This window comes from Electrophorus electricus, chromosome 4, assembly GCF_041902795.1.
Source record: "Electrophorus electricus isolate QZ-2024a chromosome 4, ASM4190279v1, whole genome shotgun sequence".
Classification (NCBI taxonomy): Eukaryota; Metazoa; Chordata; class Actinopteri; order Gymnotiformes; family Gymnotidae; genus Electrophorus; species Electrophorus electricus.
This window is the reverse complement of record NC_137500.1, coordinates 4,666,364-4,680,000: the sequence shown is the minus strand read 5'-3', so window position 1 is coordinate 4,680,000 and position 13,637 is coordinate 4,666,364. Positions and strand designations below refer to the sequence as shown.

Sequence of the window (13,637 nt, the reverse complement as noted above, 5' to 3'; positions counted from 1 at the left end):
CTGAGTACTTATAAAAAATACATTTGGGACACAGCTAGTTTTTTGTACAAGCTTTTAAATCAGTAGCCACACAACCGTTTGGTTGTACTGTACTGGATCCATGTTCTGCCCCCCCAGCTGGACTTGGTCTTGTGGCTCTGCTCCATAGGGACACTCATCTTCCTCCCTCCTTCCTCCTCCTCCTCCCCCCTCTATATGAATCTCCAATGGCTTTTGTGGTTCTGGTAGGTCCCTGAGCTCTGCATGTGACTCCACCCTCCACTTCTCTATCGATCAGCCACCTCAGAATGCACCTCCCGCCCAACACCACCCCCATCCCTCACCCCCCCATAGCCCCAACGCTGGTCCGCCGGATGAAGCCCGTAACAGTCCCTGACTGATCAGAGCAGCAGGGGGTTCAATCCTGCCAGGGAACAGGAATCTGAAAGGAGATCAGTGACCACTTTGTTGTGTTAGCACGCGTGTATACGTGTGTATTGGTCGGCACGGGAGTGTTTTAGTGTGCGGATCAAAGCACCTGGATTGAGTCAGTCCACTTCTCCTTCCTACAACACCCATTCTTATTGTCACAGCACACACAGTGTGCCGTGCGTCACAGTGTGTGTGTGTGTGTGTGTGTTAATCCATTAGCGAGACCCTCAGAGGAGCTGTAATTAGGAGATTAGATCCCAATGATCAGGCTAGAGATAACGTTTTCTCTGCTGTTGTTCACAGGTGTGTATGGGTGGTTGACTCACGTTTAGCCAGAGTGTGTGTCGGAGTCTCTCTGCTGCATGTTATTTGTGTGTGTCCCTCTCTGCAAATAGCCTAGTATAGAGTACAACAGCTCTGCACACACCAGAGAAAGGCAGAGGAGATAGTGAGGTGCTACCAACACCAGCGTGACAGGTTCGAATCCCAGACAAACATACTGTCATACTAATGAATATGTAAGCTGCACGGGATAAGCGTGTCTGCCAAAAACAATGCTTCTGCAATGCAGCCACTTTCAGCACAGAAAGCTTTCCAACTGCTTCTGTCCAGCCCCTCCCTTCCGCTCTCCTCTACTCACACCCGCTATGGTTTATACGGGTGGTTGTCAGATAGGCTGATCCACATTCGCTACACTACACTCCCTGCCGCCCTATGCGAACGGAACGAAAACCAATCCTGAGAGTGCTGTGTGTGTGTGTTTGGTGGGGGGATGTGTGACCTTGTCTCCAAGGTCAGGGTAAGTGATGTAATAAAGGGGACTGAGGAAAGCCAATAGAAAGCAAAGCTCGTAATTTTGTTCACGCTGACGCTGATCTGCGTGCCTTTGAATTTAGAGCTTAGAACACTGTTTCACTGAAAGGAGAGAGAGCGCGCGCGAGAGAGAAAAAAAAGACATCATTACTCGTATGCGTCTGTCAGTATAACATATCTGTAAATTTCTGCAGGGCAAACAGGGAGAGGAATTCTGAGCTGGGGCTGGAGTCCACCTGTGGGCTAGACCACAGCTCTACCTGTGGGCTGTATGAATTAATTTCATTAAACAAAGAACTCCACACATATCCCCCCCCCCCCCAGTCATCCCTCCATGGCACAAGACAAGAAAGCTGCTAATTGCCTGCTTTGTGCGAGGACGTGATGAGCATACAGGTCTGTGCTTGTGTCTGTGTGTGTGTGTGAGAACATCTTGTGTAAGATTGTGTAAATGTCTACATAATGAGATGTGAAATGTTAGGGATTTAGATAATGGTCTTGTTTGTTTGTGTGGGCCTGAGTGCACCACCATGGCACAACATCCCATTCATCTTTGGGGCGTGTGTTTGCGTGAGTGGGTCGGTGTGTGTGTTAAGGGAGCGTTTCAGGCCATCAGGGGGGCAGGCTCTACTCTGTGCTCCCTGAATTGAAGCTTGTGATTATTTGGTGCAGAGACACCTGGACACTACTGGGCCTGATCGAGACTTTTCACCCTGAGAGCAACAGAAAGCAAGTATTCAATAGAGACCAACACACATACAAACACTCACTCACACAAATATACATGCACACTAAAATAGCACGAGAGAGAGAGAGAGAAAGAGAAAGACAGGCACAGACATTAATAAATCACTCGTTGTCTTACCTTGGACGAGCCTCAAGGTCCATCTGAAAAACGGGGAAATAGAGTGAGGTGAGATCGAACGCAACACAACCAATAAAACAGAGAAAGTGCATATCACAGGAGCCCAAATGAAAAGTTGCTTTCAGATTCAATCACCCTGCAGGTCTCCATCATGCTGCCACCTATAAATCACCTCTGGCTGTGATCAGCAGACAGACAGGTGGAAGGTGCCAGACACAGACAGCGGCGCAACAGTTTGCGGAACACAGCCGTGCGCCGGAAAAGGAGGGCCGGTCTGGGTTTGTCTAGACTCATTAGTCTGACCGTGAGGACCTGCTGCTTATGAGTCGGCCCAAACGCAGGCCCTCCCAGCCGCACACGCGGGTCCGGGTACGCGGTCTGCCACGTTAACTAAACAGGGGCCGGGGGGACGTCAGGAGATCTGAGTTCTCCGAAGGTAACTTTAGTTGATTTGGTTTGACAGCTGCAGCTACAAATTTGCACGCATAAGATGTATAAGAGGGTTGAGGAGGGGGTTGGGGGAGAGAAAGAAGGACCGAAAGGCGTGAGAGAACCAGATGGCAAAACGGGCCAATCAAAGAGCGCTGGAGAAAACGGAGGTAGAGCGAGAGGGGGGAGAGAGTGAAAGAGAAGCTTCTCTCTCTTTAATTAGAAGAAAGGGCATCGCAATAATGAGATAAGACCGCCTGAGCGATTGCGCCTGGCCGTCTTCATCAGCGGGCTGAGCAGTGGTATGGCGAGCTCTCTGGGCTGGAATCAGTCCTTAATAAGGCTTTACCGCTCAAACCGACACAGCTCAGGGCAGGAAGGGATGCGTTACAGCAGCGCCGCTGACCCAGAGGGGGCGTGTCCGCATAGTAGCCGGGCTCTCCTACTGACCTCCACACTCGCCTGAGATCAGTGGTCTGTCGACAGCCCGTGGTAGAGGGGAGCGCAGCCCACTCACTCAGGTCGGCGGACAGACTAGAGAGGGCGGGTGTGGACGTGCGATGGTGGGCGAGGAGAGGCGGACTACGTGAATAAGGACGAGCCTTATTTAGGGACGCGCTGGTCATGCCCGCAGAGACATGGTATGGGTATGGTGTAATGGTTACACGTGTTTGTATGCAGTTGTCCTTTTGTGAGTGTATAATGTAGTGTGGTTCTACTGATGTATGAAACAAATCTTTGGTTATGGCTGGCCCCAGTCTGGTTGTAAACGCAGTGCGTGAGACGCTAGCAGCTGGGCGCGCAGCGTCCACTGCAAAACGAAGGCCCATGGAATAACGCTCGCGTGTGGATGTCGCTGCAGTAATGGCATCAAACTAAACAACACGTTAGTCCACTCCGCTGCTACGCTGGTCGTATTTCCTGTGTGTGTCACTTTCAGCGTGACGAAGACGTCAGCTCATTGCACTGCAGGTGCAGATCAGTTCATTTGTGTGAATTGCACCATTTGTGGTGAAGCGTGCGATTTAAGGTAGTGCTCAAAAAACAAATAAATCTATGAAGTTTCATTTATAGCATTTGCCAAACCCTTTGCTAATTTCTTTTTATCATTTTCATCAGCCATCACAATATGTATCTTCTTGCGAACAGAAGCCAAACACAAACCCCAATAACCTGGGCACAACAGGCAAAAATGGCTGACAACGTCATTTACACCGTGTTCCTAAAGCAATTAGGTCACTCCTTTCCTCCTGAAGAATGTCATTTCTGCTTTTTATGGCCTCACATTTAACATTCAATGCAGCGTTCAGTTCTTTCTGAACAACGGGTCTGTGAGCACGAGGGAGTGTATTGGAGTTTATCTAAAAACTCCAGACACTGAACTCATTTATAGAAATGAACGTGTTTAAGTGTGTGTAAGTGCCTGTTTGTGTGCATCTGCCTCACCAGGAGTTGCTAAGTCATGATGTGTATTCCTTGCAGGGAATAAACTTAGAACCTTTCAACATTCAATTGCAGTGGTAATTAACCTGGTCTCAGGAAAAGCCATTTCTCAGGCCTCAAAGCAATTCTTATGCCTCGGTCTAAGGAGACCACACATGCTGAGACAGAGACGCACGCGCATGCGCACACGCACACATTTAATTTCTCTCTCACTGCTACCACTGAGAACATTGTGTCTATCTGAGCGGTCTCCAATAGGCTGGAGCGGACCTTTCAATTTTGCAGTAAAACCAATAAAATGCTAATTAAATGTTTGTTCTTTGCTCATCATAGGGTGTGTTCATATGAATCTAAGCAGGTAGGAATAACTATGTATCCATGTTTATTTGTGTGTGTGAGAGAGAACGTGTGTGTTTAAACTTATATAAGTGTTTAAAGCTGTAGCTTTATGTGAGAGGAGAAACAGACATTGCCTGAGGTATCACACACACACACACACACACACACACACACACACACACACACACACACACACACACACACACACACACACACACACACACACACACACACTCTCTCTGTGGTCAACCCTGCTGCCTTCTGCACAGCCCCTCATAATTGCCCTCCTTTAACAGAGTTTGTGCACATGTCCCAGATACCTACATCACTAGCCTTCATTAGCCAACCCCGCCCCCTTCAGCTTTGACCCAATAGTGTTCACAGCCTCGTATGCCTGAAGACTTTCAAAACACACCGTCCTCGCAGGGATATTACAGCGCATGCTCAGGACGCCCCGCTCCGATTGGAAACAGCGTGTAGCGAAATGTTTTCTTTTGAAAGTTTAACGACTGGGAAGAGATTAGACGTTAAGCTTCTCTTTTGACAGCATCAGGCGCAGACGGTGAAGAAGCCTTTAAATATTGCATTTGATTTGATATAAATATTCATTCCTAGATTGACTGTTGGCCATGTGAATGGGTGCTCACCGGGGGGAGGGGCTCCAGAGGAGGCGGGAGAGGTGGGCGTGGCTGGCCGGCGAGCATCGGTGCCAGGGCGGCAGGGGCGAGTCCATTGCGCTCGGCCCCGTCCAGCTCACCCAGCTGCTGGGTGATGGAGTCCATCTCCTCCTGCAGGCGCTCCGTGTGCACGCTGATCTCGGCGATCTTTTCGGCGGCCTGCGCCGTCAAGAAGGCCTCCTTGAGGTCCACCAGGTGGAGCACGCGCCACTCCTCCAGGCGCACGAGCCTATGGAGCTCATCAAACTGCTGGTTCACGTAGTGCTCCAGCTCAGCTGGGCTCGCCTGGGGGCGCAGAGGGTGGGGGGCACAGGTGAACGAGCGAAAGGAGTGGGGGACGGGCACACGTGGAGGCATGCAAGGGGGACGAGAGGAAGGCGAAGTGAGAGAGAGAGAGATGCAATATAAAATCCAGAAAAGAAAGAGTTGTGAGAGTTTGTAAGAAAAGCGGAAGAGGCAAGTTCGGTCACACAGACATGATAAATGAGGCACGATGATCTAATTTTGGGCTCCTGGTAAAAATGGCAGAATGAAATGTGAAGAGCTGCGAGATGACTAATGTATGCGAAGAATATGACAGAAACAGACACCAAAGAATAAAGGGGATATGAAAGCACGTCTTGCAGCGAGGAGACAGATTGGGCCAAAGAACCTAAGGTCTCAAACTCAGCTTTCTCTCCAACTGCTTTTCTCCAAGTTCTCCAACTCCATTGTTCCCTTTCCCTAGTTGGCATAGTGAGGTTATTCACAGGCTGTCTGAGAACGTTTGCTTTACATCTCCTGCACCAGATGTTCAGGCTTCAGGATAACAGAAGTACTTCCAGAACTGCATTTAAATCCACTCAAATCTTCTTCTTTAGGACTACTTATTAGAAAGCACTCTTCCATGAAGATCTCACCACGACACATTTCTCCAAAAGCCATACTGCATTATAATAACATCCCTACTTGCAGTTCTAACTCTTTCATGCTAGCTCACATGCGGCCATGCTCCGAGTCCTGAACAAACAGGAAAGCAGGTTGCCATTTTCTCATCCACTCTCCATTTCAGAACTCAGAATCAAAGATCTGCCTTCCCCTGGGCCGAAGGACGTCGAGCTGAGCGTCAGTGCGGTCAGCGACAGCTCAACCCCTTCCCAGCCCTGAACATCAGCAGAGAAACTCAGAGAGAGTCTCTGGTGTCCAGCACTGACCTAGGACCAGGCGGGGGATTCAGGGACCAATCAGTGCTCGTCCCAGCCCAGATTGCATAGACGTGGGCCGGTAGGCCACGTTTCCCCTCTGTCATCCCAGCCTGACCCAAGACCAGCTCAACACGAGAAAATGAAAATAACCTGATCTCAGATCAGAGTGAAAAGGTAATTTTTTTTATTTGACCCTGGGGGAAACCTGTGCTCATGGGAATTGATGGAGAAACCAAGAGAGGAAGACCAGTTACCCATTAGGGTATCAGCTCAGAAACCCTGAGTTTAGTGTGACCCTCAGTTTAGCGAGACAGAGAGAGAGAGAGAGAGAGAGAGAGGAGAGAGAGAGAGAGAGAGAGAGAGGGAGGGAGGGAGATGAGGGGCAGTAGGAGGACAAAAACAAAAGGAAGAGGTGGTGTGGTGAATGTGGAAAAGAGAGAACCATTCTGCCTGCCTCTCTCTCTCGTTCACTGTCTGTTGCGTCTGTCATTGACTTAAGCCTGTCCTTGAGCCAGCTGGAGGGCACATCATTCCATTTCCCTCTCCCCACTGATCTGGATCTCAAACAATTACCAGCCCATGGACCATGCCCAGTGGCACACAGGTCAAACGCTCCCCACGTGCCTCTCTCTCTCCCGCCAGCTTCCTTTTGCCCCCCGACGACATCACGACGACGATGTCCACTGATCGGCCTTCCGGAGCAGCGCACGCGGAGGACAAGCTCTAATCAACGACGTGGAAACGCCACCTGCTTCCTCAGTGCCGCTGCAGGAATCATCCCGTTAACTCCACAAACGGAGCGGCATCGCTGAGCCAAACTGGAGGGAAGAGAGGCAATCGTGAACATGGCATGAGCTCTCAGGACCACCCAGGACCAGCGCACGGCCGTGGCGTGTGAAGGATGGTTCAGTGTCCAGTGTCAGCAGCTACAAAGAGCCATCGATAGGAGGAACGCATTAGCAGCGCATTAAAAGCAAATGGCTTTGATCCGTTTGTCACCCTCGACCAGAGTAATGGCACTCTTCTAAATGAGCTTTTTCAGGACAAATCTGCATGGCTTTCTACCTCCATTATTAGTGCATCTCTGTGGTCACAATCAGACGATCAAAAATGACACATTAACTTGAGGGGGGGGAGGGAGAGTGAGAGATTTTTAATTTAATTTATTTTTTCTCCCCAAGCAAAAATGTGAATGGGGAAGCAGAATTTATGAATGACTGCTAACATAATGACTTCAGTTCCTGAGTCCTACATGTATCTGTAGCATAATGGCACCTGAAGAAACTATGAGGCAACACTACACAAGCTAATTAAATGAGAGTTCTGCAGAGGGTGAGCTGAGACAGACTATGACAGACAGGGATCACTAAAATCCACAAGCAGTCACTTGCTCACTTCCTATTGCAATGTTAAGGCTCCAGCAGACTTTATGGTGCTATAACAGAAAAGTTAAGCAGACTGGGAATGCAGGTTGTTCTGCTTATTATCGAGTCTGTGGTTTCCAGAAAGGGAGGGAGAGACAGAGGAAGAGTGTTGGGGGGGCGCTTAGTGCACAGCTCCCCCACAATAACATTATGCCCTATAAAATTACACATACATACATACATATATATATATATATATATATATATATATATATATAAAAACACTACAGAGTCCTGTTGGAATATATTAATCTAAACTGGCAGACATGGAGCTTCTACATGACATCTAAGGCAGGGCACATAAGTAAACAAGCGGACTAATGAGTCAACAATCTGTGCTCCTTCACCCCTAAAGCCCAACATTAGCAGCCCCAGTGCTAGAGCTGCAGATTCCCCATAAGGCATCTGGCATGTCTCACTAGGCTGCCTCACTGTCGATTTCAGACAGCACTGGCAGCCACTAATGCAAATCAGACGAGTTCTGAAATTCCCATGGTAGTCATTCATAATTGGAGTAGGCAGCCAGTTCTTAGCTCCTCCCACACACAGACCACCCACCCTGGTCGCAACGCTGAGGTGAACGGGCCAGGAATAGGCCAGATTAAAGAAACACTGGGCCATGCCCTCATATGTTCTGTGGTATTGGGAAATTAGAGCGAGAGCGAGAGAGAGAGAGAGCGAGAGAGAGAGAGAGCGAGAGAGAGAGAGAGAGAGAGAGAGAGAGAGAGAGAGAGAGAGAGATGTAGGAGGAAAAGTCTAAGGCGAAATAGCAAAAAAAAAAAAAAAAAAAAAAAAAAAAAAAAAGGTCCCGGAAGGCCGTGGGCCAGAACTGATATTTAATCAAGTTAATACACAACATGGCCGAGGTGAGCAGCCCCCATTAAAGGACAGGTTCCCTGGTTTTCAGCATGTACCTTATTAGAATGGCGTTTCATCATTTAGAATCACAGCAAAGCATTTCGCCGCAAGAAATATACTGCTTGTGTTCAGTTTGGCACTAGGCTTAAAAACCTTCCAATAGGCAACTCATTTAAGCCTTCAGAAATGCAGATAAAACTAATTGTCTTCGCATATTTTATGTTTATTCAGGACATGATTTGAATAGAAGCTGGCATTAATATCGCATTGAATTTTTGGAACTACCTGCAATGGCCACAGTATATCCTCAATATCACAGATAAAGTCAATAAAACCTGACAGGAAACATGGATTGCAATTTATTTTTCATAGACCATCTAAAGATATGTGGTTTTTCCACTGTGAAAGCATATATACTGGCCCGCTAGAGTGTGTAAACCCAGTGAGAACCAGCGGGGCAGTTGTGTGTCTCAGACCTGCAGCTGGTAAAGTGGGCAAGTGTGCACGATTATACACGATGGCAAACAGGATGAGGTTAAATATGGTGTGGCTTGAATGAACACGTACCTCCCCTGTTGTGATACTGCCTTTTTACACAGTGTTCAAATGAATCTTGAGCATTTAAATAACTTACTTTCGCTGCCCTCCAGTGTGTTGTGATGTGATGGGATAACTTACATAATGTGATACAAGGGGTATGCCAGGCTAATCTAGGACTTCACTTTCAGGGAGCAGAGATAATGTCTCTCTTCCAAATTGACCCAAGGTTTTTGGGTTTTTTTGAGCAGATATTTTGCAGTATTGGTCTGGCCTGGAAGTCTGAGATGGGTCTTGATCTACAGGATGTCTCAAAAGTAAGAGAACACCCATATAAAACAAAAATGATTTGGCAGATGATGAGCCAGTTTTAGACACAAGCTATCGGGAAAGAGGGAAACTGTTAGGCCATGTGAACAACATGGCAGCCATCTTGAACTCATTTACAGCATTTAGCTGAAGCTTTTATCCAGTGACTTACAATTATGACTGAACACAAACTGAGCAATTGAGGGTTAATTGAGGGTTGCCAACAGTGACAACCTAGTGGTGGTGGGGCTTGAACTGGCAACCTTCTGATTACTAGTCCAGTACCTTAACCACCCACACATCAAATTGGTAGAGAAGTCCGCCATAAAAACAGCGGTGTATTTAATGTCAACGTAAGTGTGTTCACTCGTGTGAAAACAGTGATTTTTCTTCTGTACAGGCACGGTATGAAGGATTGCAATTATCCCAAGCAGAACGTGTAGAGCTCATCCTCATTTATGGAGAATGAAGCACGTGTTATTGAAGAAGATTTCGACCAATGCTACCCAATAGGTCTCCTATTGCAAAACCATTGTAGTTGGTGTTTCCTTACTTTCGAGACATCCTGTAAGGATGGTATATCCTAAGAAGAATACTCTACTCCATATATAACATTCAGACATTAAATATTTGGTCAAACAAAAAAAATGAATAGAAGTCACTGTAACCCACTTACATCTGGACTTGTCCATTTGGTCTTGATTTTCTCTGCCATTTCTTGAGTACATGCTAGCAGATCTATACCCTCTTTACTCTGTGAAAGAGAGAGAGAGAGATTTTAGTTCACAGTATATTCACACTTGTCTATAGATATTCTACAATCATCTATCCCAATCCATGTTATTGATTAGGTTTTAGGGGCTATTCATGTTGGATTTTTCGTTTAATGGATGGGATGCAACCACGGTAACTGGTAGTGGTTCTAAAAATAAAATGTCTTCTATTAACTAAAAGGTGCATTAGTCAAGATTCAAGAAACACCACCTCTAGTTTTTAAGTAGATGAACACAACATGGAAACCATTTTGTTTTCTGCCTTACATTCCCACCCATGAACAGAACGCAAGCCTCTATGAACAGTGTTCAGCAAGAGTTCAGTTACCAGTTTTCTAGTGTGAGCAAAGCTGTCATGACTTTACTTTCCAGCGATGAGGTAAGCTGTTTATTAAGAATATTTCATTATTTAACATGCCACTATCAAAAGTGAACTACTTAGAACTGATTTATCCCACTTGGCAAATTATAATGACACAGCATCACCTTTTCCCCCGGAGACACTTATTGTCTAATGTTAGCCAAGCAATCTCTTCTTGGTGCAGACCCTTTCAAAGTTTGTAATGCCCATGTTTGTGCAGCATCATTGTGCCAGGATAAAAGTGGAATGTTCTGACACGTATGCATATAATATATTAACATATTATCGTGCGCACGTCATAAATGCATCAGGGCCTCCCATCTTTAGGTAGTCCCTCCCTTTCTCTCTCTCCCTCTCTCTCTGTATGCAAGTCTGTTACTCAGCCAGTTGAGCGCATTATACATATCGTGCTTACATATCTGTCCAGGAGGGAAGTCATTAACTCTGCACCCAACTACATCCCCTACACCACAAACACGTGGCAATGCAGGACACCAACCAGATTCCGCCATGTTTCCTTAACCAAACAGACGGGAACGGGGTGGAGGAACAGCTCAGCAAGTGACTGACAGGAAGTCAATGTTAACAAAATAAGATTCCGTCCCAGGCACCAAATACAAACCTGCTGATGCCATAATTCTTTTTTTACTTTCTACATATTTAGATTTATTTGAATTAGTAAGATGAAGGAGAAAATGTAACATACATTTTCTATAAACATAAGATGTGTGATTAAGCTATACTGTTTATTTTTATTTATTTATTTATTTATTTATTTATTTATTATTTTTTTTTAAAAAAGTAAACAAATGCCCCATGCAAATGTATTTCACCCCGGCAAAGTTCTTCAGTCCTAAAACTATCAGTGTGCATGGGCTGTGCCTCACCGTGTGTGTGTTTGTTGACGTGTGTGTTCTCGGTACTCCCCTCAGCTCCCACTCACCTTCTGCCACCTGTAAGCCTCCCTGAGCGTGATGATCTCATGCTCCCTATGCTCACCCTGCACTGCACACACCACGCACACGATCTTCTCGTCCTGTTTGCAGTAGAGTGAGCCCTCCTGCCCGTGTTCCTTACACCTCAGCCTCTCCACCGTCACCGTGTCCCTCTTCCCCAGCTCCGACCCGCACGGACGCTCCGCCTCCTCCAGCTTTCCGTCTCCGGTCGCGGCAGCCCCGGAGTCTCCCGCCTCGCTTGCGGGCTCGTCGGGGCGGGCGGGGGCATCCGCTTGCGGACCTGGCAGGCGGTAGGGGTGGAGCTGATGTCGGGTGGCACGCTCGTGCTCGTCGGCGTGGGCGGGGCAGAAGGCAAAGCGGCAAGGCGGGCACACGCGCGCGGCAGGCAGAGCTTCGTCCGGTTCGCAGGCGTCACAGGTTCCATCCATCTGGGGCAGACCATCCTCATCCTCACGGCCAGCCTGGCATGCTCCAGGAGGGTTCATAGCAGAAGCGGGCGGAGGAAGGTAACACTGGGTGGAGACGGGAAGTCGCGAGCCTAGAGGCGGATGAAGGGCAGTGTAAAAATAGCACCAGCTCAGGGCCTACCGCATCCACACATGGAACTAGTATAGCATAGCTTCACTTTCCTCAGTTGTGCTGGGACTCGTGTGCTAAATCACTCTCTCACTTGAACACCCCCCCCCCAAACACACGCACAAACTGAAATTGTAAACAAAGACCTGCAGCTGTCCCAGTGTAGCCTAGAGACAAACACACACCACTACTCACATTTAAACCGTGAGCACACTGAAAAAGACACACCAACACACACACATTCTCACTGAGAGAACTGACATGAGCTTCAGCCAAAGGCGGAGATTCCAGCCCCTCCTCCAGGAGTCTGGCAGCAGTTCCTGACCCTCCTCGCTCGCTCTCGTCCGACATTCCTCTCCATCCTGCTCTTCGCCCCCACTGCAGGACGGCATCGAGGCAGCGAGAACTTCCTGCTTCATCCGCCTATTCGCACAGCAGGACGTGGACATCCCCACTTCCAGTACAGTCTTTCGCACACATGCACACTTACTCTGACAGGCTGAACCCTCAGTACCAGCCTGCAGCACGCAAATGCTCTGGGCCTCACACACTGCATACAAACAGAAAGCAAACACACACACACACACACACACACACACACACACACACACACACACACACACACACACACACACACACACACACACACACACACACACACACACACACACACACTCACACTCACCGTGCTTTCTCCCCTTCCTTCCTGCTGGCCTGCGAGGAGCTTTAATCCCCTCTCTCTCCCCTCTTGCCACAGAGCAGTAGTCCAGCAGAGCTGCAGCTAGCACTTCCCTAGCACTGCTCACCTCTCCTCCTCCTCTGCCCTCATCTACTTTCCCTTTCAAGCCGAGCTCGGCTCACTCCACTTCCTCGTTTTGTAGCTTCCTGTTTCTGCAGCTGGAGGATCTGTTTTAACAACACACGCACGCACGCGCACCCGCGCGCGGATACGCGCGAGCACACAGCGCGAGGGAGAGAATTGCTGGGGGAGGGAAGCTGCCAGCAAAACGAAGAGCCTTTGAGGTAGAAAGAAGATCCACAGTAATCCCACCGACTGGCCATTAACCGCGAATAAGCCGCGTCTGCTTTTGACGTTTGACAATATCGTCTCATCGTGCAGTCCAGGGAAAACATTTCGGCTATTAAAAAACAACGCCTAATGTGTTCTTGTTTTTGTCTTTCTTTCTTTTCATATTGATCGCAGTTCAGCCCTGATGGGTCTGTCATGTGTGACTTGTGCAGAGATCAACGCTACACAAAGAAGCCATGGATTTAGAGGGCCCAGTCCCCTGGGAAACTAAAGGAGGGTCTTCTACTCAGGCCATTACAATCAAATTATAATCGCCTAATTCTACACCTACCCAGTCTACTTCTCAGAGTGTACTGTCAGTTTAGTTTACATTTCACTCACAGCCTCTAATACCAAAGCTCTGATGCAGCATCTGAAGTAATTCCGAGTGCCAAGTTTAAGACCTTGAAGGACGGATTCAATGACACGTTGCCTCATGCACTGTAAGTGAAGTTTTCCCCATGTAGCCCTGCACAGATAATTAGCCTGCTGTGCATGCTGACCAAGGGCCAATTTATTTGAATAGAACAGGCTGATGTAATGATGTGATCTCACTGCAGAAGAAAAACTCCCTGTCGTTGTTCCATCTGACACATTGTTTTGACCCATGCCA

General features: G+C 47.8%; 1 protein-coding gene across 3 annotated transcripts in view; it reads right to left on the bottom strand.

Moving 5' to 3' along the window:
• The window catches only part of trim44 (tripartite motif containing 44), a 36,929-nt gene extending 24,046 nt beyond the window's left edge, over positions 1-12,883 (bottom strand). For 2 of the 3 annotated variants that reach the window (XR_004775757.2, XM_027029101.3), the window contains exons 1-5: positions 12,641-12,883; positions 11,367-11,917; positions 9,966-10,043; positions 4,948-5,262; positions 2,090-2,112 (exon numbers count right to left, since the gene is read on the bottom strand). Coding sequence is in view for 2 of the 3 variants with exons in the window: in XM_027029101.3 (XP_026884902.2) it covers positions 2,090-2,112; positions 4,948-5,262; positions 9,966-10,043; positions 11,367-11,864 (914 nt within the window). In the remaining variant the exon portion in view is untranslated. Of the gene's footprint in view, positions 1-2,089; positions 2,113-4,947; positions 5,263-9,965; positions 10,044-11,366; positions 11,918-12,216; positions 12,612-12,640 lie in introns of those variants that run through there. The other variant, XM_027029102.3, reaches the window with a different exon arrangement.
• Positions 12,884-13,637: the final 754 nt, after the last annotated feature.